General features: G+C 55.4%; 2 protein-coding genes across 9 annotated transcripts; one reads left to right on the forward strand and one right to left on the reverse strand.

Annotated features, from left to right (window-relative positions):
* Positions 1-1735: 1735 nt before the first annotated feature.
* On the reverse strand, positions 1736-15258 carry ZNF668 (zinc finger protein 668). 2 transcript variants are annotated; one of them, XM_032157217.2, is made up of 3 exons: positions 14600-15258; positions 4763-5431; positions 1736-3263 (listed from the first exon to the last, which is right to left on the reverse strand). In XM_032157217.2, exons 2-3 carry the CDS (start codon positions 5407-5409, stop codon positions 2051-2053), a joined length of 1860 nt encoding a protein of 619 aa, XP_032013108.1. In that variant the 5' UTR covers positions 5410-5431; positions 14600-15258; the 3' UTR covers positions 1736-2050. The 2 variants fall into 2 exon arrangements, with proteins under 2 accessions (XP_032013108.1, XP_058296921.1); XM_058440938.1 differs by lacking the exon at positions 14600-15258 and adding an exon at positions 12605-12623.
* ZNF646 (zinc finger protein 646) lies at positions 13238-24465 on the forward strand. 7 transcript variants are annotated; one of them, XM_058440931.1, is made up of 3 exons: positions 13238-13259; positions 17179-22637; positions 23907-24465. In XM_058440931.1, the coding sequence occupies exons 2-3, from the start codon at positions 17258-17260 to the stop codon at positions 24026-24028; spliced, it is 5502 nt and encodes a 1833-aa protein (XP_058296914.1). In that variant the 5' UTR covers positions 13238-13259; positions 17179-17257; the 3' UTR covers positions 24029-24465. The 7 variants fall into 7 exon arrangements, with proteins under 7 accessions (XP_058296914.1, XP_032013094.1, XP_058296909.1 ...); XM_032157203.2 differs by lacking the exon at positions 13238-13259 and adding an exon at positions 15465-15552 and having other exon boundaries at positions 23907-24405; XM_058440926.1 differs by lacking the exon at positions 13238-13259 and adding an exon at positions 15576-15641.
* Positions 24466-24646: the final 181 nt, after the last annotated feature.

Here is a 24646-nt window from a genome sequence, read left to right on the forward strand (position 1 = left end):
TGGGACTCCACAGGCGCCTGCCACCATGCCCGGTTAATTTTTTTGTATTTTTAGTAGAGATGGGGTTTCACCGTGTTGGCCAGGACGGTCTCGATCTCCTGACCTCAGATGATCCTCCCTCCTTGGCCTCCCAAAGTGCTGGGCTTACAGGCATGAGCCACCATGCTTGGCCTATTTATTGAGACAGAGTTTCACTCTTGTTGCCTGGGCTGCAGTGCAATGGCACAATCTCGGCTCACAGCAACCTCCACCTCCCAGGTTCAAGTGATTCTCCTACCTCAGCCTCGTAAGTAGCTGGGATTACAGGCATGTGCCACCACACCCGGCTAATTTTGTATTTTTAGTAGAGATGGGATTTCACCATGTTGGCCAGGCTGGTCTCAAACTCCTGACCTCAGGTGATCCACCCTCCTCGGCCTCCCAAAGTGCTGGGATTACAGGCATGAGCCACCACACCTGGCCTATTTATTTATTTTGAGACAGAGTTTCACTGTTATCACCCAAGCTGGAGTGCAACGGCTTGTTCTCGGCTCACTGCAACCTCTGCCTCCCGGGTTCAAGCAATTCTCCTGCCTCAGCCTCCCAAGTAGCTGAGATTAGAGGTGACCGCCACTATACCCGGCTAATTTTTGTATTTTTCAGTAGAGATAGAGCTTCACCATGTTGGCCAGGCTGGTCTCGAACTCCTGATGTCAGCTGATCCTCCCACCTTGGCCTCCCAAAATGCTGGAATTAAAGCCGTAAGCCACCGGACCTGGTGGACATCTTTTAATAATCAGTCTTTCCATTCCGGTATATGGTATATGTCTCCATTTACTTAGGTCTTATTTCATATCCTTCAGGTTGGAGATATCATTTCTTTTCATACAGGTTTTGCACATTTCTTGTTTAGGTTTATTCCTTCATGGTCCATGGATTTTGTTGTGAATTGGGAATCCTTTTTCCACCAAGTAATTTTCTAATTTGTTACTTTAGTATAAAGGAAAGATAACTAATTTTTATACACAGTTTATTATCTATGAAAGGATAAAAGTAGAACTACTCAGTAAAAGGTTTCCATAATCAAGTATGGGCTAAACAAAGCTAAACAGATGTGTTCACTGTCGGACTTATCAATGCTTGTGATAATTTTTTTTTTTTTTTTTTTTTGAGGCAGAGTTTTGCTCTGTAGCCCAGGCTGGAGTGCAGTGGTGGGATCTTGGCTCACCGCAACCTCCACCTCCCAGGTTCAAGTGATTCTCCTGCCTCAGCCTCCTGAGTAGCTGGGACTATGGCATGCGCCACCACATCTGGCTAATTTTTGTAATTTTAATAGAGACAGGGTTTCACCATGTTGACTAGGCTGGTCTCAGAACTGCTGACCTCAGGTGATCTGCCTGCCTCAGCCTCCCAAAGTGCTGGGATTACAGGTGTGAGCCACCACCACCAGGCAATTGAAGACGTATCTTCTATGAGGAAATGGGTAGATTTTAATGAACAATACCCCTTTTGAGGGCAGATTCCTAAGTCCCAGGCCCTCACAACAAGGGGGCAGTGGGCCTGGAGATGCCAGCTCCTGGCTGCCAGAAGGACTGCTCCTCCAGGGCCATCCCAGCCCACTTTTGATCATCAAGTTTTGATCACCAAGAATCCCAAGAAGGGCACAGGGAATTTCTTTTCTTACCTGCCCATGAAACCTTCTGTCACTAGGCATCCTGAAACATACTTTGGGAAACTGCATTCAAAGACCCTTCTAGTTTCAAATCTGTGGATCCAGGGGTCTCCACTGAACCTTACCTGATGCCCAAAATCCCACCCATTCACTCCCAACCAGAACACAGAAGACGACCTGGTGCCAAAATGAAAGCTTTAATGAGTGTTACTCCTAGACAGTCATGTCTCAGCTTCTGCCAGCCTCCACTGTCCCAGCTCTCTTAGCTGGGCGACAGGTGAGCTAGTTGCTGAGGGGTAGGGATCTGGAGTCTAAAGAGCAGAGCCAGGCAAAAGGAGGTACAGGAAGCCCCCGATGGGGGCTGGGCTCCCGGAGTGTGGTGCTGGGGGGTCATGGGCTTCAGGCCGGCCCCTCTTCAGGCATTCCTAGCAAAGCCACCAGGGGCTCCAGGGGTGTGGGGGTCCCCATGGGCACAGGGTGGGTGCGTTCATGCTTGCGCAGGTCGCTGGCACTCAAGAAGGCCTTGGGACAATGGGGGCAGGTGTAGGGGCGCACTGAGCTGTGAGTGCGGCTGTGTTTGCGCAGCCCAGCCCGGTCAGAGAAGCTTTTGCCGCACTGGGTGCAGGGGAAAGGCCGGAGCTCCGGGTGTGAGCGCTCGTGCCGACGCAGCAGCGTCATTGTGGAGAAGGTCTCCTTGCACTCTCGGCACACAAACTGGGGGGGCTTCTCGTCAGCCTCCTCACCCCCCGCCTCGCCTGCCCCTTCCAAGGGACCAGGAGCCTCCCGGACACCAGCATCTTGGCATTCCACATGCTCCACCGTCATGCCCACCACCTGCCACTGTGTGGCCATCACACCACCTGACTCCGGGGGCAGCCCTAGCAGCCCTGCTGGAGGGTCCCCTAGCCCCGCCCCTGCTGCCGGGGCGGCTGAACTCTCACCTGCCACGCCCACAGGCAGCGCCAACCCCACCACCAGCTCCTGTGCAGGGGGCACCCCCGAGGCCTCACTGCTTCGATGGGTCCGCTCGTGCTTCCTCAGGCTCGACGACACCACAAAGGATTTCCCACACGCGTTACAGTGGAAGGGGCGCTCCCCCGAGTGCACCCGGCTGTGCTTCGTGAGGCTGGCACGCTCGGCGAAGGCTCGCCCGCACTCCTCACAGCGGAAGGGCCGCTGGCCAGAGTGCACCAGCGTGTGCCGCTTGAGGTCCCAGGACGCCACGAACGTCTTGTCACACTGCAGGCACTTGAATGGCCGGTCGCCCGTGTGCACACGCCGGTGCATGGCCAGGTCCGCTGGCTGCCGGAAGTCCTTGCCACACTTCTCGCAGTGGTACGGCTTCACCCCCTCATGCGCGCGCTGGTGGCGACGGAAGCTCGAGGGGTCGGAGAACATGCGGCCGCAGCGCGGGCACAGGAAGGGCTTCTCCCCCGAGTGCGTGCGCTCGTGGCTCTGGTAGGAACTGAGCTGTGTGAAGCCCTTGCCGCAGGCCGGGCAGCGGTAGGGCTTCTGTGCCGCGTGGATGCGCTGGTGGCACGTGAGCGAGGATGAGCGGGAGAAGCTCTTCCCGCACTCGGAGCAGAGGAAGGGGCGCTCGCCGGTGTGGGACCTGCGGGGGTGTGGAGGGCTTGGCATGAAGGCGACAGATCCATAACCTGACCCCACTGCCTGTCTGGTCTGTACTTTAGGGGTTCCCCAAATGTCCGTGGGGGCCTAGGCTTAATCTCCTAACAGCCACATGGCTGCACCCCAGAGGAAGAAGACTTCAGACTGGCTGGGTGTCTCTATTCCAAAGACCTGTCTCTGCACATTAAAGACCAAGATATGGGCCGGGCGCGGTGGCTCACGCCTGTAATCCCAGCACTTTGGGAGGCCGAGGCGGGCGGATCACGAGGTCAGGCGATGGAGACCATCCTGGCTAACACGGTGAAACCCCGTCTCTACCAAAAATACAAAAAATTAGCCGAGCGTGGTGGTGGGTGCCTGTAGTCCCAGCTACTCGGGAGGCTGAGGCAGGAGAATGGCGTGAACCTGGGAGGCGGAGCTTGCAGTGAGCCGAGATCTTGCCACTGCACTCCAGCCTGGGCGGCAGAGGCAGACTCCATCTCAAAAAAAAAAAAAAAAGACCAAGATATGGCCAGGCGCGGTGGTTCGCGCCTGTAATTTCAGCACTTTGGGAGGCCGAGGCGGGCGGATCACCTGAGGTCGGGAGTTCAAGACCATTGTGACCAACACGGAGAAACCCCGTCTTTACTAAAAATACAAAATTAGCCGTGCGTGGTGGTGCATGCCTGTAATCCCAGCTACTCGGGAGGCTGAGGCAGGAGAATCGCTTGAACCCGGGAGGTGGAGGTTGCGGTGAGCCGAGATCGCGCTGTTGCACTCTAGCCTGGGCAACAAGAGCAAAACTCCGTCTCAAAAAACAAACAAACAAAAACAAAACAAAAAAAACAAAAAACCAAGATATGTGTCCTCTGCCTTTTTTTTCCTGTTCCCCAGGCTGGAATGCAGTGGCCTGATCATGGCTCACTGCAGCCTCGACCTCCTGGGCTCAGGCCATCCTCCCACCTTATCCTCCCAAGTACCCGGGACTAGAAGTGTACATCCCCACGCTCGGGTAATTTTTTTATTTTTATAGAGACGAGGCTTGCTGTGTTGCCCAGGCTGGTCTTGAACTCTTGGGCTCAAGAGATCCTCCTGCCTCAGCCTCCCGAAGTGCTGGAATTATAGGCGTGACCTATTGTGCCCAGCCTAGAAACGTGTCATTAATGTAGAGGCTGAGAAAAAGAAAAAAAAATGACCTAGACAAACCAGGCCCCACTCACGCCTCCTGGTCTCCACAAAAGACCCTCAGAACTGCCCAACTCCAAACCCCGCCCCCTTTCCAGCTGGCCTGGAACGGAGGCCAATCTGACCCAATCCCATTCTCAGGGATCAACCTCAAGGCAGTCGCTACCTCTGCCCAATCAGGGGCACCAATTTCTCCCACATGCCTCCCCTTGGATCTGCCACGCCCACCTTCCCATTGGCTCACTTTACCCTGAGACTCAACCCCAGGCCCCATTGGCTGCAGCAACGCTGTCGCCCTGCCCCAGAAGGCACCCTCACCGCTCATGGTTGCGGAGGTCCTTTAGCTCCGCGTAGGCTTTCCCGCAACGCTCGCAGCTGTAGGGCCGCAGGCCAGCGTGAGTACGCCGGTGCTTGCGGAACACTGAAGGGTCAGCAAAGCTCTTGCCGCAGTCGGCGCAGGCGTAGGGCCGCTCGCCTGTGTGGCCGCGCTGGTGGATCTTGAGCTTGGAGAGCGCGCCATAGGCCTTGGGGCAGTGCGCACAGCGGAAGGGCAGTTCGCCAGCGTGCGAGGCCAGGTGCACGCGCAGGCACACAGGCTGCATGAAGCGGCGGCCGCACTCGGGGCATGGAAAGGGCTTCTCCCCCGTGTGGCTGCGCCCGTGGCTGCGCAGCTCGGGTGCCGTCTTGTAGGCCTTAGGGCATAGCGGACACGCATAGGGCCTAGGCTTAGCCACGGAGCCTGACACCTTGTCCCCACTGGCTTCCTCTGCCTTAGCTTCTGTCTCTGGCTTTGGCTTCACCTCGGCCACCTCCTCAGAGCAGTCTGCCGGCCCATGTGTGGCAGCGTGGCGCGCTGCCCTGGGCGCATTTGGAAATGTCTTGGTACAGGACAGGCACTTGTAGCGGCGGCCCGAACGCTTGTAGCCGGGGGCTGGGGACGGGGCCTCTGCAGCCTCCACTTCCATGGCCTTGGTGAACGGGGTTTCTCTGCAAGAGAAGCAAAGTTAGACCAAAGCCACATACCTTCGCCACTCCTGAAGGCCTCAGAGAGAACCCTATCTCATCTGCATTTCTCACCTCGGAACCCCCACATCCTTCCTGCCCAGCATTCCTGGCTCTGACACCCTGCGTTCATTTCCTCTCTGATCTGCTCATTGAAGAAAGGAGTTGGACCAAGTGTCCGCAGAGCCACTAAGAAAGGAGGCTGGGGGTCACAAAAGATTCACCTACACTTCCCCCCTCAACGGGCTTTTCCAAACACTGTGGCATTCCCAGAGGCCCAGGTTCCATTTGTCTCACCATCTTCCTTCTTCAGTTCAGTGTCCAAGAACTATGTCAGGATAAAGAGTGTACCCAGACGTGGGCCTGGCCTGAAGGTCTCCAAGCGCCCAGAAAAGACAGACCTGGGACCAGAAAAGGGCTGAGCCAGTGGGCTAAATCTGGTAGCTGGCACTGTCTGGAAGTGACAGGTCCCCAGCATCTGTGTTTTCTTTCCTCCTCTGGATGGTCAGCCCTCAGAGACAGCAACTGTTCACACAGAATTCTGGCCTTGCACAGCTGTACGGGCCTCCGCCCCAGACTGGAATCTGTCCACTCTCTGCTCTGGAATCTTGTTGGCCTGTTCCCACAACTCTGGTAATGGAGAATCACTCAAGGCAGCCTGAGCCATTGCTAGCAGCTAGAAGCCTCTTTCTGAGTCATAACTGATGTATCTGATCTAACATGGCCTCCTGGGATACCAGCTCTAGCTGAGATCCCTATTTTCTGGTCCAAAACCCAGACGCCCTCCACCCAGCTGCTCCTGGGGATCATGGTTGGGAGGAAACAGGATTAATGGCTGTATTAGTCTTAACACCAGCTCATCCTCCCTGGGGGATGAAGGGAAGAGGATTATGGCAGATCCACTTAAGGAGTGCTCAGCAGCTGCTGCTGGGGGAAGGGGTCTGAGGAGTGGGGGCTGCAGGGAGCCAGGTGTGCCCAGAGGCTAGGAGGCCTACATTCTACTTCCAGCCCTGTGGATTACTATGAGACCTCAATGAAATGAGTGTTGTTTATAAGACTATTTCCGGCCGGGCGCGGTGGCTCACGCCTGTAATCCCAGCACTCTGGGAGGCCGAGGCGGGTGGATTACGAGGTCAGGAGATTGAGACCATCCTGGCTAACACAGTGAAACCCCGTCTCTACTGAAAATACAAAAAAATTAGCCAGGCAGGGTGGCGGGCGCCTGTAGTCCCAGATACTCGGGAGGCTGAGGCAGGAGAATGGCGTGAACCCGGGAGGCGGAGCTTGCAGTGAGCCGAGATCACGCCACTGCACTCCAGCCTGGGCAACAGAGCAAGACTCCGTCTCAAAAAAAAAAGAAAAAAAAAGACTATTTCCTCATCTGGACACCTTAGGGGTTGGTGGCTTCTAAGTTAGGACACTGGGGTTCAGGAGGAAACTGAGCTGAGCCACGAGGGTGCTAGGGGAAATACAGAGACTCAGGGCCCCTTATGCTAGGAAAGGGCGAGAGAAGCAGCTTACCTGGTTGACCCAGGGAGGACACAGGAGCCCCTGATGCGTGGCAAGGGCCACATCTTTAGAGTCAGCACCCTTCTGCCTAAAGTCCTGGCCTCAGGCCTGCACGCTGCCCTCCCTCCCCAACCCCATGCAGCTGGTCTTCTCCCAAAAGTAATGAATGATGTTTCCTGTTCCCTGCTCAAGAACTTTCCATGGCTTCCACCACACCATGCAAATCCCCAGGTCCTTCCTGCTTGTTCCAAATCTGACAAGTCCTTCACTGGAGCACCACTTCCACAAGGAGGATCCTCAAGCATCTCCCCTTTGGGTTTGGCCCCAGTCCCACAAAACTCCATTCTATTCTCACTTGGTTATTTCACTTTTCCCACTAAATCCTAGGGCTTAGCCAGGTGTGGTGCCATGCGCCTGAAGTCCCAGCTACGTGGGAGGCTGAGGCAGGAGGATCCCTTGAACCCAGGGGTTTGAGGCTGCAGGGAACTATGATCGTACAACTGCACTCCAGCCTGGGCAACCTGGCGAGACCCCATCTCTACTAAAAATAAAAATTAGCCAGGTGTGGTGGCATGCGCCTGTAGTCCTGCCTACTTGAGAGGCTGGAGTGGGAGGACTGCTTGAGCCCAGGAGTTCAAGCTGTACCACTGCACTCCAGCCTGGGAGACAGGGCAAGACACTGTCTCAATCAATCAATCAATCAATCCATCCATCCATCCATTCTGGGGCTTGAAGATAAGTTAAAGGGAATGAATTCTAACCTTCCTGATGACTTGAATTCTTCCTACAGTTTCCAAGGGATACCTCCCTATTTCTGGATCAGGTACTCACTACCTCTTCCAGACGGTTTCTGGAGAGTCTGCCTGATAATGTTCTTCCTTAATAAAAATGATAGGTTGGGCAAGGTTCAGTGGCTCACACCTGTATCCTAGCACTTTGGGAAACCAAGGTGGGTGGACTGCTTGAGCTCAGGAGTTCAAGACCAGCCTGGGCAATATAGCAAAATCCCATTTCTACAAAATACACAAAAATTAGCCAGGCATGGTGGTGCATGCCTGTACTCCCAGCTACTCAGAAGGCTGAAGTAGGAGAAATGCTTCAGCCCAAGGAGACTGAGGTTGCAGTATGCCAAGGTGGTGCCACTGCACTCCAGCCTGGCAACCGAGTGAGACCTCATCTCAAAAATAAATAAATAAATAAATAAATAAATAAATAAATAAATAAAAAAGATAGCTCACATTTACTGAGCACTCGCCAAATACCAGGCAGTATCCTAAACGCCTTATGTGTATTAGCTCAGTTACCCTTCGTGGCAACCCCATGAGGAAAGTTCTATTATTCCATTTTCACAGATAAGGGAACCAAGGTCCAGAGAAATGGTTCAGTATTTTGTTAAGTGCCCAGTCCCTGAAGCCAAACTGTCTGGCTTCAGATTTTGCCTCCATCACTTCCCAGCTGATGTGACCTTGTGTAATGTACTGCATGTCTTAGAACCTCAGTTTTCTAATCTGAAAAATGGAGATAATGATAGTACTTACCTGACAGGGTTGGGTGAGGAATGAATTAGTCAAAAATAATTACTGTCCTCAATTATCAAAGAGTCTTCTCAGAGCCAGACACATTGCTGGGTGTGCTAGTTTATTTAATTTAATGTCTTATAGCTTCCTGAGATAGGGATTCTTGTCCCTACTTTACAGAGGAATAAATCGAGGTTCCAAGAGTTAAGTAACTTGCCCATGGTCTCACAATGGGTAACCTAAGCAGCTGGGACTTCAGTCCAGGTGTTTAATTTGCCTTAAGTTGCTGGGGTCTTGCTCAGTGGTCTGGGGCCTCTTAGGCTTGTCTGCTGCCTTGGCCAGCCCCACAGTGACCAGAATCCTGAGCTCAGGTCATACCTGTGTCTTCTCTCATCCTTGCAGAACTGCCTTGAGACCCTGGCCGGCACCCTTTATGTCTCTGCTTCCCTCTCAGAGGGCTTGGCCCAGTGGTTCTGAACTCTGGCCCTTCTACTGCCTCTTGCCAGCTCTGGGTCTCAGCCTCCCTATCTGTGAGTCAGACACCAGGTAGCTGGAGGGGAAATCCCTCCTCCCACGGCACTTCCCAGGGGAAAAGGTAGGGGAGTGCCAGGTTGGTCTCAGCATGGGCCCAGCTACACAAAGAGGCCAGGTAGGCTAGGTCTCTGTCTAACATCCCACTATTAAAAAGATTTTTTTTTTTTTTGAGATGGAGTCTCACTCTGTCGCCCAGGCTGGAGTGCAGTGGCACGATCTTGGCTCACTGCAAACTCCGCCTCCAGAGTAGCTGGGACTATAGGCACCTGCCACCACACCCGGCTAATTTTTTGTATTTTTAGTAGAGACGGGGTTTCACTGTGTTAGCCAGGATGGTCTCAATCTCCTGACTTCATGATCCGCCCACCTTGGCCTCCCAAAGTGCTGGGATTACAGGCGTGAGCCACCACGCCCGGCCTTTTTTTTTTTTTTTTTTTTATTAAAGAGCTTGAGGTAGGCCTCAGGAATCTGTATTTTAAATACACTCTGGATCATTCCAGCCAATACTTTCGTTTGTTTGTTTGGTTTTGAAACAAGATCTCACTCTGTCGCTCAGGCTGGAGTGCAGTGGTGCAATCATGGCTCACTGCAGCCTTGACTTCCCAGACTCAAGCAATCCTCCCACTTCAGCCTCCCAAGTAGCTGGGACTACAGGCATGCACCACCATGCCTGGCTAATTTTTATTTTTAGTAGAGATGAAGTCTTGCTATGTTGCCTGGGCTGGTCTAGAACTCCTGGACTCAAGTGATCCTCCCACTGCAGCCTCCCAAAGTGCTGGGATTATAGGCGTGAGCCACCGTGCCTGGCCCAACCAATACTTAAGAACCAAACACACATCCTTAGGTCTCCACAAGCTCTTAGGAGAGGAGCATTTTAAGTGTTCACTACACCTCTTTTTCACATATTGAGATTAAGGCCCCCACAAAGGAAAAACTGTACACAAGGACACACAACTGGTCAAGGAGCCAGACTCGAACCTAGGTCTCCAGGCTCCTGGGCAGGACTCTCTCAACCAGTCTCCATTCTCTCCCTCAGGTTGAATCATGAGACTTCCCACTGCTCCCAGGAAAAAGACCAATATCTTTTCCATGGCCAGCATAGCCCCAAACCATCTAAATCCTGCCTACCTGGGCAGATCACTTGAGGCCAGGAGTTTGAGACCAGCCTGGCCAACATGGTGAAACCCCATCTCTACTAAAAATACACACACACACACACACACACACACACACACACACACACGTACAAAATCCTGCCTACCTCACCTCCCACTCCTCTCCCTGGCCCACTGGGCTCTACCCGCAGACGCCCCCTTTCTTCTCCTCAAAAAGCTAAATTCCTTCCCACCTCAGGGCTGTGGCACTAGCAGTTCCCTCTGTCTGAGCCACTCTTCTCCCAGGATCTTTGTGTAGCTGTCTTTTTTGGTGTTATTTGGATCTCAGCTCCCAGTCACCTCCTCAAAAAGAGCTTTCTTGACCACCTTTCCTTTTCTTCCCCCCTTATAATATTCCAATTTTTTTCCTTTTTTAACCAACCAAGGAGCACTGAATGACTACCTTTCTCAATGCTATCTTTACCCCGATAATCGCTCTCTATCTACTCTTTATTATTATTATTATTATTTGACGGAATCTCACGATTATCTATCAAGCAATTCTCCTGCTTCAGCCTCCTAAGTAGCTGGGACTACAGGTGCCTGCCACCATACCAGACTAATTTTGTTTTTTTTTTTGAGATGGAGTCTCACTCCCCCGCCCAGGCTGGAGTACAGTGGCACAATCTCGGCTCACTGCAAGCTCCGCCTCCCGGGTTCATGCCATTCTCCTGCCTCAGCCTCCCGCGTAGCTGGGACTACAGGTGCCCGCCACCATGCCCGGCTAATTTTTTTTATTTTTAGTAGAGACAGGGTTTCACTGTGTTAGCCAGGATGGTCTCAATCTTCTGACCTCGTGATCCACCTGCCTCTGCCTCCCAGAGTGCTGGGATTACAGGCATGAGCCACCGCACCCAGCCCGATCCCAGCTAATTTTTGTATTTTTAGTAGAGATGGGGTTTCACCGTGTTGGCCAGGATGGTCTCGATCTATTGACCTCGTGTTCCACCCACCTCGGCCTCCCAGAGTGCTGGGATTACAGGTGTGAGCCACCACGCCCGGCCCTTTTTTTGAGATGGAGTCTCACTCTGTCACCCAGGCTGGAGTGCAGTGGCATAATATCTGCTCACTGCAACCTCCGCCTCCCAGGTTCAAGCGATTCTCCTGCCTCAGCCTCCCAAGTAGCTGGGATTATAGGTGCCCGCCACTACATCTGGCTTATTTTTGTATTTTTAGTAGAGAGAGGATTTCACCATGTTGGCCAGGCTGGTCTTGAACTCCTGACCTCAAGTGATCCACCCCCCTTGGCCTCCCAAAGTGCTTGGATTACAGGCATGAGCCACCGCGCCCAGCCCTCTTTACTTTTTAAAAATTGTTTTTATTTTTATTTATTTATTATTTTTGAGACAGAGTTTCACTCTTGTTGCCAAGGCTGGAGTGCAATGGCATGATCTCTGCTCACTGCAACCTCCGCCTCCCTGGTTCACGAGATTTTCCTGCCTCAGCCTCCCAAGTAGCTGGAATTACAGGCATCCACTACCACACCCGGCTAATTTTTTGTATTTTTAGTAGAGATGGGGTTTCACCATGTTGGCCAGGCTGGTCTCGAACTCCTGACTTCAGATGATCCACCACCTCGGCTTCCCAGAGTGCTGGGATTACAGGCATGAGCCACCGTGCCTGGCTTATTTTTATTTATTTTATTTTATTATTATTCATTATTATTACTTTTTGAGACAGAGTCTCCCTCTGTTGCCCAGGCTGGAGTGCAATGGTGTGATGTCGGCTCACTGCAACCTCTGCCTCCCGGGTTCAAGCAATTCTTCTGCCTCAGCCTCCCAAGTATTTGGGATTACAGGCGCCTGCCACCACGGCCAGCTAATTTTTTGTATTTTTAGTAGAGATGGCCATGTTGGCCAGGCTGGTCTCGAACTCCTGACCTCAGGTGATCCACCCACCTTGGCCTCCCAAAGTGCTGGGATTACAGGCTTGAGCCACCATGCCCGGCCTATTTATTTTATTTTTATTTATTTATTTTCTTTGAGAGAAAGTCTTTGTTGCCCAGGCTAGAGTGCAGTGGCTGGATCTCAGTTCACTGCAACCTCCACCTCCCGGGTTCAAGTTTCTCCAGCCTCAGCCTCCCGAGTAGCTGGGACTACAGGCGAAAGCCATCACACCTGAAAAACTTTTGTATTTTTAGTAGAGACAGGGTTTCACCATGTTGGCCACTCTAGTCTCAAACTCCTGACCTCAAGTGATCCGCCCGCCTCAGCCTCCCAAAGTGCTGGGATTACAGATGTGAGCCACCATGCCTGGCCTTTATTTTTACTTAGAGATTGGGTCTCACTCTGTCACCCTAGAGTGCAGTGGCTCAATCATAACTCACTTCAGCCTCGAACTCCTGCACTCAAGCAATCCTCCTGAGTAGCTAGGACTATAGGCACCCACCACTACACCTCGCTAATTTATTAAAAATTCTTTGTATATAGAGATGAAGGTCTCACTATGCTGCCAACAGTGGTCTCGAGAACTCCTGGCTTCAGGTGCTCCTCCACTTTGGCTTTCTAAAGTGCTGTGATTACAGGCATGAGCCACAGTGACCAGCCCCCTCCTCTCTAATTTCCTTTATGGTGTCATCTGGACAATACTCCTTGCAAGCTTACCATGGGCAAGGTATCATTCTAAGCATTTTGTGCATAATACTCAACTACTCAAGCCAATTGCACAGCTGCCTAGAAGTTTATTATAAGTGAATATGTTCCCTGTCCATTCATATATTGAAATTCTAACTCTCATTGTGACTGTATTTGGAGATAAGGCCTTTATGGAAGTAATTAAGGTTGAATGATGTCATAAGGGTATGGCCCTGGTCCAACAGGATTAGCGTTCTTATGAGAAGTGACACCACAAAGAAACAAGCTAACTAGTCAGGGTCCCAGCCAGTATTCAAATCCCAAACACCTGCTCTCTGAGCCCTGACTATTGCTTTGCTAGCATTACACATCTTATGGTTTGGTTGTTAATTCTTCATCACCAGCACCAGAGTCCAGGCTGGCAAAGGGCTAGGAAACCGATCATCTGCCTCCTCTATACCCAGAACCCTGTGTGGTGACCCAAAACAAATGGAAAGAATCAACCTCAGTTGAAATTTGAACCCAGGTCTGTAGCCTCTGCCTCCTCCACAGTAGGAGTTTGTGAGAATGTCCACCAATAACTGTTTATTAGCTAAATTCTTCCACCTTTCCAAGTCCACAAGGCCCAATTATTGCCCCAATATCCCACAGTGGGCTCCCTGCCGTGGCGATGAAGCCTTGCTTTGCCTCACTACTGGCTTAGGAAGGGGATGAAGTTCTGCTGTCTCACTAGGCAAGCAGAGATTCAATTTCCAAAAATCCTAGGCTAGGACCCTGGGGCAGGGATGAGGAGAAAAAGGAGGCACCTCAATCTTCCCATCTCTAAACAAGCAGTCACCACACAGGCCTCACGGCCAGGAGTGACCTAGTGAGCGGATGAACCCTGCAGAAGTCAGCGCTAATCATATCCTAGGCCTCCAACCGGGCCAGTTCACAACCTGATCCCAACCTACTTTTCCAGTCTCAGCTCCAGCGACAGAGTCCTCCTCCCGACAGCGACCGAACCTCCAGCCACAATTCTCAACCCCCCACCTATAGATGCAGTTTCCTGGGCTCGGGAGCCCTTGCCTGCCTTCTCCAACGGGAAAGCCCCTTTACATCCTTCAAGAACCCCCCTTCCCCAGTGCCCTCAGAAATACTTAATGGCAGTAGAGAGGTAAGGGCCCCACGCCGCTCTGGGCCTCAGTTTCCTCATCAATAAAATGGGGTCCCTTAAGTTTGTGGGAGTTTGAAGGGCGGTGGGGCCTATGAAGCGCGCCGAGGAGCCAAGAGTTGCAGAAACCCGGAGCTCCTCGCAACCGTCTGTACGCGGCGCCCCCGCCAGCCAGGCAGCCCTTGGAGGGCAGGACCCCGGTTATGAGCCTCAGAAAACGTGGCCTCGGAGGACGTGGCAAGGAGGACTGAACGAAGGATGAGGAGATGAACAAATGAATGGACGGAGGGCCGAATGAGGGACAAAGGCTTGCAAGATGGCGTTCTCTAGGACCGCGGGAGTGGTGGCCCGGCCTCGGCAGGGGAGGGGGGCTGCCGGCGCCGGGGATCTTGCAGCGCGTGCCGCGCGGCCGGGACAAAAACCCACAACATGGCGGGCTCTAGGACCCCCGGGACCGCACCGCACCGGGCCGGCAGCCGCGCGGGCCGAGCCTGGGTGTCCGCAGCCCAGAACCGCGGAGACAGCCGGCGGGTTCTAGGACCTGCTGGGCCCGCAATGCGCCCGGGGCCGCTCACCGCCCGCCCCGCCCGCGCTGCTCGCGCTGGGCCAACCCGGCCCGCCCTCGGCGCCCGCAGGGAAACTGAGGCCAGCTCGGATCGCGGCCGCGTGGGGGCTGCCCGGGGCCCTCGCGGCTTCCCGCCGGCGTTTCCTACCCGATGAGACTTGTGCGGACTCCGTGGCGTCGGCGTCGTCTCCTCGCACCGAAGGAGCCCGGACCCTGCCAAAGAGGGGCCGGCGCTAGGACCCAGCGGGGGGCGGGGAGGCGGGACCGGTGGCCCGGCGAGCGGAAGTGAGGGATATTCCTCAGCTAGGAAGGAAGGGAAAGTTCCCGGGGAACCTCCAGCCTATGGCGGCAGAGAAGCATCTTGCAAGAGGTCTCTGTGCTGAGGCAAGGGGACGCTGGGCAGGCTGACGGTATACGCCGGCCTCGTGTTAGTCTGGGGCCAGGTCACCGGCAATGTCTTCAAGAACCAGAAGGTGGGAGGACAAAAAGGCCATGCTCAAGCTCTGCAATTATATTCCACAACATTTCCTTTAATAGCAGGGAGTGGATTTCATGAAGTTTTCTCCATCTGCCTTGGGAAAAGTCCTCCAGGGAGCCCCACGAAAAGTGTCACCAAAGTACTGTGGCCAGGGCTGTAGAATCTTTTTCTCCCTTTTCTGCGCCTATTCAATATGCACCGGAACAATTCTAGCTGCTCTCTCCGGAAGTGTGGCTAGCGTTGCAAAGACGCCGCGTTGTGACCTACGTGGGCGGAGTCAGTCCTGCAGAGCTAGAACCTAGCGCCGGAAGTGTGTCTGCGTAAAACGGCGGCTTGGAGGCGGGGCAGGCAGTGCTCCCGAAGCGGAAGTTTCGCGGGGAAGCTTTTGCACCTAAGGACACTTCCTGTTTCCTAGTAACAATAGGAAGTGTCCGCAGAGCTGGGGGTAGACTCCTGGCTCATGCCAGCTGCGCCCTCTTTTCTCTACCTCCTTCCTCTTCTCCCCTTCTCCTTTCCCTCTTTCCCTTCCCTCCCACCTCCCGGGAACCCTGGCTGACTGTGCGTGCGTGGGAGCGCGAGAGCCCCCCGACAGCCACCCCTTGCGGCGCGCGGCTGCAGTTAGGGTAAGGGTCCCAGTGCGCAAGCGCGCTCCCGTTCGCGGTCCCCAACTGACGCGCCCGCGGCGGGAAGGAGAGGGGGCCGCCGGTGCGAGGTAGGCGTCCTGAGAGGAAATTGGCAGAGGAGATGAGTGAGGTCAGAGGACTTCATAGGTGGTTGACTAGGGGAGGGGACTTTTGATCAAAGGGGCTTTGTGAGGTGAGAATTCCGGGGGGCAGGTTCAGTGAAGGGGTTTACGGTCGGAGACAGTTGTGTTGGGGTCCCATGGGAAGAAGAGTCAGAGTTGGAGGACAAGAGGATGTAGGAGGTATGAGAGAGCAAGGGCTTTGGGATGAAGACCGCCTCAGTCAGTGGGTTTGCTCTTACGTGAACTAGGATAACGCATTGCCGTGTGTTCTGAGGATTGAGTGACACAATGAATATAGTTAGCACAGTGCCTGGCACATGGTAATATAATACTCTTCATGAGTTGCTGTCATCATCAGTATTAAGAGAGGAGGCAGAAGAAAAAAATGAGAAAGACCGGTGAGGGTAAGATCAGGAGGCATGGGAGAGAAAAGGTAGGCAATGAAGTGACATTACAACCTGATATTGATGTTATTCCCAAGATAGAAGATAGTTTGAGTTCAGGGGAAGTAGATAAAGGAAGTCGCTAAGAGAGTCTTTTGGGGTTTTTTGTTTTTTGTTTTTGTTTTTTTTGAGATGGAGTCTCGCTCTGTCACCCAGGCTGGAGTGCTATAGTGGGATCTCAGCTCACTTCAACCTCCACCTCCCAGGTTCAAGCAGTTCTTCAGCCTCAGCCTCCTGACTAGCTAGAATTACAGGTGCCCGCCACCACGCCCGGCTAATTTTTGTATTTTTAGTAGAGACAGGGTTTCACCATGTTGGCCAGGCTGGTCTTGAACTTCTGAACTCAGGTGATCCGCCAGCCTCGGCCTCCCAAAGTGCTGGGATTACAGGTGTGAGCCACCACGCCTGGCCCAGTTAAGAGAGTCTTAATTCTCTTAACTCTCTTGTCACAAGGAAAAGAGACCTTGTGACACTGAAATGACTCTGGGTGGCGGGGGAACAAGCCAGCCCTTTCCCTGAAGGAGGCCTCTAACCTCTCCTCTCAGGTCCTCAGCTATTAACTGGAGGAACAGCTGATTTTTCAGTGCTTCTCAGCTACTCTGTTTAGCTGAGAGATGAAGGAGGAAGATTTGGACTTCTCTTACTGAAAGGCCTAGAAAAGGTTCTGGTGTCCTTTTAAGATGTCACAGAAAATTTTTGTTTCAGGATTGTAGGGAGCAGATTCCTACTGTTCTTAAAGGACAGTAATGCCTTTTGGGTCGGGTCTGAAGAACATGATAACAGGTCTGTGATCAGAAGTAGGTTGCATCTCTCTCGACTTTAATTTCCTTAGCTATACCTGTAGGGATGACTTAGGCCTAGGGGAGCTCCTATATTTGGGAAGCTTGTGCACAGGGAGGCCTTAAATGATGGTGCCTGCAGATTGGATCTCGTAGAAAGCAGGTCCCTGGGCATGGATGCTTGGGGAACCTCTCAGTGACCTCAGGTGAACTTGTTGCTCGTAGAGCCAAGAGGCGAAGTTAATTCAGGCCTTCCTTTTAACCACTGCCCCCTCTTCCTAGGGCTCGGCCCCTCCACCAGAGGAAGGTGCTGCCACGTGTCTGCTCCTTCTGAACCTCCAGGTTTCTGCTACGTTGCCCCATGGAGGACACACCTGCCTCACTCAGCTGTTCCGACTGTCAGCGCCACTTTCCCAGCCTCCCAGAGCTCTCTCGGCACCGAGAACTACTCCATCCATCTCCCAACCAGGACAGTGAGGAGGCTGACAGCATCCCTCGGCCCTACCGTTGTCAGCAGTGTGGGCGGGGCTACCGTCACCCCGGGAGCCTGGTCAACCATCGTCGGACCCATGAGACTGGCCTTTTCCCCTGTACCACCTGTGGCAAGGACTTCTCCAATCCGATGGCTCTCAAGAGCCATATGAGGACTCATGCTCCTGAGGGCCGCCGCAGGCACAGGCCCCCACGCCCCAAGGAAGCCACTCCACGCCTCCAGGGTGAGACGGTGTCCACTGACTCCTGGGGCCAAAGGCTTGGCTCTAGTGAAGGCTGGGAAAACCAGACAAAACATACAGAAGAGACACCTGACTGTGAATCTGTACCTGACCCCAGGGCAGCTTCGGGTACATGGGAAGATCTGCCCACCAGACAAAGAGAAGGCTTGGCAAGCCACCCAGGTCCTGAGGATGGTGCAGACAGCTGGGGACCCTCCATTAACTCTGCCAGAGCCCCTCCTCTCCCCATCCCAGCCAGCAGCCTCCTTAGCAACTTGGAGCAGTATCTGGCTGAATCAGTAGTGAACTTCACAGGAGGCCAGGAGCCCACCCAGTCCCCTCCTGCCGAGGAGGAGCGGCGGTACAAATGTAGTCAGTGTGGCAAGACCTACAAGCACGCCGGGAGCCTCACCAACCACCGCCAGAGTCACACGCTGGGCATCTACCCCTGTGCCATCTGTTTCAAGGAGTTCTCTAACCTCATGGCTCTGAAGAACCACTCTCGACTGCACGCCCAGTATCGGCCTTACCACTGTCCCCACTGCCCCCGTGCCTTCCGGCTCCCCCGGGAGCTGCTGGAACACCAGCAGTCCCATGAGGGTGAAAGGCAGGAGACACCCTGGGAGGAGAAAGGGATGCCCACCACCAATGGGCACACAGACGAGAGCAGCCAGGACCAGCTCCCCAGTGCACAGATGCTGAATGGCTCTGCGGAGCTCAGCACCTCTGGGGAGCTGGAGGACAGTGGCCTGGAGGAATACCGGCCTTTCCGCTGTGGGGACTGTGGCCGTACTTACCGCCATGCTGGGAGCCTCATCAACCATCGAAAGAGCCACCAGACAGGTGTCTACCCCTGCTCACTCTGTTCTAAGCAGCTGTTCAATGCGGCTGCCCTCAAAAACCATGTGCGGGCTCATCACAGGCCCAGGCAAGGAGTTGGGGAAAATGGACAGCCATCAGTCCCACCAGCTCCCCTGCTGCTGGCTGAGACCACTCACAAAGAGGAAGAGGACCCCACCACCACCCTGGACCATCGGCCCTATAAGTGCAGTGAGTGTGGTCGTGCTTACCGCCACCGGGGGAGCCTGGTGAACCATCGCCACAGCCATCGGACTGGAGAGTACCGGTGCTCACTCTGTCCCCGCAAGTACCCCAATCTCATGGCCCTGCGCAACCACGTGCGGGTACATTGCAAGGCTGCTCGCCGAAGTGCAGACATCGGGGCTGAGGGTGCCCCCAGCCACCTCAAGGTAGAACTCCCACCCGACCCAGTGGAGGCAGAGGCAGCCCCGCACACAGATCAAGACCATGTGTGCAAACATGAAGAGGAGGCCACGGACATCACCCCAGCAGCAGACAGGACAGCAGCACATATCTGTAGCAACTGTGGGCTGCTCTTTGAAGACCCTGAGAGCCTTGAACGTCATGGCCTGACTCATGGGGCAGGGGAAAAGGAAAATAGCAGGACAGAGACCACAGTGTCACCTCCTAGGGCCTTTGCCTGCCGAGACTGTGGAAAGAGCTATCGCCACTCCGGCAGCCTTATCAACCACAGGCAGACCCACCAGACAGGAGACTTCAGTTGTGGGGCCTGTGCCAAGCACTTCCACACCATGGCTGCCATGAAGAACCACTTGCGCCGGCACAGTCGGCGGCGGAGCAGGCGGCATTGGAAGCGGGCTGGCGGTGCCAGCGGTGGGGGAGAAGCCAAACTCCTGGCAGCAGAGAGCTGGACCCGGGAGCTAGAAGACAATGAAGGCCTGGAGTCTCCCCAAGACCCTTCAGGGGAAAGTCCTCATGGGGCTGAAGGCAACCTGGAAAGTGATGGGGACTGTTTGCAGGCTGAATCTGAAGGGGACAATTGTGGGCTTGAGAGGGGTGAGACCCATTTCCAGGGTGATAAAGAGAGCGGAGGCACTGGGGAAGGACTGGAAAGGAAGGATGCCCGTTTACTTGACAACTTGGACATCCCAGGTGAGGAAGGTGGTGGGACTCGCTTCTGCGATGGCCTCACTGGGGTGGATGAAGACCAGAAGCCAGCCACTGGCCAGCCCAACTCCTCTTCCCACTCTGCCAACTCTGTCACTGGCTGGCAGGCTGGGGCCGCTCACACATGCTCTGACTGTGGGCGTTCTTTCCCCCATGCCACTGGCCTGCTGAGCCACAGGCCCTGCCACCCACCAGGCATCTATCAGTGCTCCCTCTGCCCAAAGGAGTTTGACTCTCTGACTGCCCTCCGCGGCCACTTCCAGAACCATAGGCCTGGGGAGGCGACCTCAGCACAGCCTTTCCTCTGCTGCCTCTGCGGCATGATCTTCCCCGGGCGGGCTGGCTACAGGCTTCACCAGCGCCAGGCCCACAGCTCCTCTAGCATGACTGAGGGCTCAGAGGAGGAGGGGGAAGAGGAAGGAGTGGCAGAGGCAGCCCCTGCACGCAGTCCACCACTGCAGCTCTCGGAAGCAGAGCTGCTGAATCAGCTGCAGCGGGAGGTGGAAGCGCTGGACAGTGCAGGGTATGGGCACATCTGTGGCTGTTGCGGTCAGACCTACGATGACCTGGGGAGCCTGGAGCGTCACCACCAAAGTCAGAGTTCTGGGACTACTGTAGACAAGGCTCCCAGCCCCTTGGGAGTGGCAGGTGATGCCACGGAGATGGTCGTGGACAGTGTCTTGGAGGACATAGTGAATTCTGTCTCTGGAGAGGGTGGAGATGCCAAGTCTCAAGAGGGAGCAGGCACCCCCTTGGGAGACGGCCTCTGCATCCAGGGTGGGGAAAGTTTGCTGGAGGCTCAGCCCCGCCCCTTCCGCTGCAACCAGTGTGGCAAGACCTATCGCCATGGAGGCAGCCTGGTGAACCACCGCAAGATCCACCAGACTGGAGACTTTCTCTGCCCTGTCTGCTCCCGCTGCTACCCCAACCTGGCTGCCTACCGTAATCATCTGCGGAACCACCCTCGCTGCAAAGGCTCTGAGCCCCAGGTTAGGCCCATCCCAGAGGCAGCAGGTAGCAGTGAGCCGCAGGTTGGGCCCATCCCAGAAGGAAGCAGCAGCAAGCCCCAGCACATGGCAGAGGAGGGGCCGGGGCAAGCAGAAGTCGAGAAGCTCCAGGAAGAACTTAAAGTGGAGCCCCTGGAGGAAGTGGCCAGGGTGAAAGAAGAGGTATGGGAGGAGACCACTGTGAAGGGGGAGGAGATAGAGCCCAGGCTGGAGACCGCCGAGAAGGGCTGCCAGACTGAAGCCAGCTCTGAGCGGCCCTTCAGCTGCGAGGTGTGTGGCCGATCCTACAAGCACGCCGGCAGCCTCATCAACCACCGGCAGAGCCACCAGACCGGCCACTTTGGCTGTCAGGCCTGCTCCAAGGGCTTCTCAAACCTCATGTCCCTCAAGAACCACCGGCGCATCCATGCAGATCCCCGACGTTTCCGCTGCAGCGAGTGTGGGAAGACCTTCCGCCTGCGGAAACAGCTGGCCAGCCACCAGCGGGTCCACATGGAGCGGCGTGGGGGTGGGGGTACCCGAAAGGCAACTCGGGAAGATCGGCCCTTCCGCTGTGGGCAGTGCGGGAGGACCTATCGCCATGCCGGCAGCCTCCTGAACCACCGGCGCAGCCACGAGACGGGCCAGTACAGCTGCCCCACCTGCCCCAAGACCTACTCCAACCGCATGGCCCTGAAGGACCACCAGAGGCTGCACTCAGAGAATCGGCGGCGACGGGCTGGACGGTCCAGGCGCACAGCTGTGCGTTGCGCCCTCTGTGGCCGCGGCTTCCCTGGCCGGGGATCTTTGGAGCGGCACCTGCGGGAGCATGAGGAGGAGACAGAAAGGGAGCCAGCCAATGGCCAGGGAGGCCTGGATGGCACAGCAGCCAGTGAGGTGAACCTGGCTGGCAGCCAGGGACTAGAGGCCCAATTGGGTGGTGCTGAGCCAGTACCCCACCTGGAGAATGGAGTCTCAAGGCCAGGGGAGCGCAGTCAGAGCCCCATCAGGGCAGCAAGCTCAGAAGCCCCAGAGCCACTGTCCTGGGGCGCAGGGAAGGCAGGTGGGTGGCCAGTAGGTGGGGGACTGGGGAATCATAGTGGAGGCTGGGTTCCTCCGTTCCTGACCAGGTCAGAGGAGCCAGAGGACAGTATCCACAGGAGTCCTTGCCACACTGGTGACTGCCAGCTCAATGGACCTACTTTGAGTCACATGGATAGTTGGGACAACAGAGACAACAGCTCTCAGCTGCAGCCAGGGAGCCACTCCTCCTCTTGCAGCCAGTGTGGCAAGACTTACTGCCAGTCGGGCAGCCTCTTGAACCACAACACCCACAAGACAGACCGACACTATTGCCTGCTCTGCTCCAAAGAGTTCTTGAATCCTGTGGCCACAAAGAGCCACAGCCACAACCACATAGATGCCCAGACCTTTGCCTGTCCTGACTGTGGCAAGGCCTTTGAGTCCCACCAGGAACTGGCCAGCCACCTGCAGGCTCATGCCCGGGGCCACAGCCAGGTGCCAGCCCAGATGGAGGAGGCCAGAGATCCCAAAGCCGGGACTGGGGAGGACCAGGTGGTTCTCCCTGGTCAAGGGAAAGCCCGGGAGGCCCCATCAGAAATCCCCAGAGGCCCAGGAGAGAGTGTGGAGACAGCCAGGGGAGGACAAGCGGTGACGTCCATGGCGGCTGAGGACAAGGAGCGGCCCTTCCGCTGCGCCCAGTGTGGGCGCTCCTACCGCCACGCTGGCAGCCTGCTTAACCACCAGAAGGCCCACACCACAGGGTTGTACCCCTGCTCCCTCTGTCCCAAACTTCTCCCTAACCTGCTGTCTCTTAAGAACCACAGCAGGACCCACACGGACCCCAAGCGCCACTGCTGCAGCATCTGTGGCAAGGCCTTCCGGACAGCTGCCCGGCTGGAGGGCCACAGGCGGGTCCACGCACCCCGGGAGGGGCCTTTCACCTGCCCCCATTGTCCCCGCCACTTCCGCCGCCGAATCAGCTTCGTGCAGCACCAGCAGCAGCACCAGGAGTGGACAGTGGCTGGCTCCGGTAGGGGGCATGAAGGGTCCTAGGAGGAGGTGGGCACACAGTGGAGGGTGAAGTCCGGCCCCAAAGTGGGTGGGGGAGCAAGGAGTGAGAGGAGAGAGCCCCGGGGATTCTAAGAGGTGGGTGGGGGCTTGGCTATGGGGTGAGAGAAGTAGTTTGAGGATGTGCTGAGCTGAGCACCCGCAGGTCAGATATAACAAATAGCAGGGTGGGTTGGGCAGCACGTGGGGGCGTGGTCAGGCCGAGGGTGCTGCCTGGGCTCCTCCATTACACTGTAGCCAGAATGGAATGGTCTTTCTGTTCAGGGGAAGGTCGCTGGGTACCCCCTGGCTGCTGTGTCTGGAAACCCTCCTGAGTCAGCCAGTAAAGTAATGACTTCCAGAGAAAAAGAGGAAGCCATTGGTTTGGTCTAGGTTCCATTCTTTCCTACAGCAGGCCAGGTGCCAGGGAACAAGGGATGGGGCATGGGCTCCACGGCTTCCCTGCTGACTTGGCCATGGAAACTGGGTCACTGGTTGGCACCCTACTCCCTGTCCCTCTTTCCTTGTGCCTTGTCTCTGCTGCTCCTCTCCTTGGAAACTAGACCTCTGGTCCTTCCCTGTCAGTGTTGCTTCCATCTCTTCTCTAACCTTTATTCAGCCCCTTCTCCCTCTGCTGCCAACGGCCTTTTTAGGATCCAACCAAACCACCCTTTCCACCTGTGCACCCTGCCACCCTCTGCACACCTTTAACTGGAGGACTGAGTCACAGATAATTGTTTCCTTGAAGTCCAGGCCCAGCTGCAGCAACAACAGTCATTAGCCCATGTCACATCCCTGATCAGAGGGCATCTCCGTGGGGAATCGCCTCCACCCAGCACTGCTGGAGGCCGCGGCTGCCAGGGAATGGGGCGGCCGGTTCCCTCAGCAGGACCTGGGCTGGCCTCTCCACCTCCTCTAGTAGAGGCGGACCCATTCCATCTAGTGGCCACCGAGGGTGGGTGGCCCTGAGATGGTGGGCCCTTGACAGGCGTTGTCAGAGCAGGGGGCCAATGGGAGTCACCTGAAAGCTGAAGGAATGGCTTTAAGGATAGAAGATTTCTCATGACCTCAAGGGATATGAGCGAGGAGCCAGTTTACCAGGGCTGGGAAAATAATTAGGAGGCCTAGAATCCCTGTTCTCATCTGGGCCTCCTGGGCCAGGGGCGGGGGAATGGCCTGCAGGGCTGGGAGGGGGTACACGCTGTGCGGGGTCTGCCCCTCAGTCGGTGACCTCCTCTCTCTCTCCCCCCAGGAGCCCCAGTGGCACCAGCGACGGGCAGAGGGGACTTGCCATTGCCCCCTCCACCCACCCCCACAACCCCGCTCCTGGATCCTTCACCCCAGTGGCCTGCAGACCTCAGCTTCTCCCTCTGAACTTCAAGTCTCCAAAGAACAGAATCTGGGGGAGGGAGCGCGTGCAGGGAGGGGCTTGATCTCCACATTTTCTCAGGAGTAGTTCGGGCATCCCCATATCTTCTCCTCTCCCCTTGTGAAGAGGACCCAGATCTGGCTTCTTTCCCAAGGAGGGGGTGGGGTGTTCCTCGCATCCCTGTCCTTGAAGGACCTCCTTCCCCCAGCCTCATCACCGTGCTCTTCCCAGTGCCAGCCTCTGCTGAGATGCCGTGCCACCCTCAGCAGCCAGATTGCAACACCAGGGAGAGGCGGATGCAGAGCCCCACCGGTGGGAAAGTTGCCTGTGGAAGGGAGCCTTTTGCTACAATTTGTAACTTATTTTCTAAAGTCTATTTTGTAACAATTTATTTAAGTTTAAAAAAAGGAAAACTGCTGCCCCCCAAAAAAAGAAATTTTCAAAACACGTGGCTGGCGTGATTGTATCTGAAAGGGTAAAGGAGGAGGAAAGCTGGGACGCCTGCTTCGGAGCAGAGTTGGGTGTGGGAGTGTCCACAGACACCCCTGTCCTGCAGGGTGGGGAGTGGGCATCTGTGGCCCCAGGCAGGTTCCTTCCCACAGCTGCTGGGCTTCTGGGCCTGC

The sequence above is a fragment of the Hylobates moloch genome, unplaced genomic scaffold (genome assembly GCF_009828535.3).
Source record: "Hylobates moloch isolate HMO894 unplaced genomic scaffold, HMol_V3 SCAFFOLD_6, whole genome shotgun sequence".
Taxonomy (NCBI): domain Eukaryota; kingdom Metazoa; phylum Chordata; class Mammalia; order Primates; family Hylobatidae; genus Hylobates; species Hylobates moloch.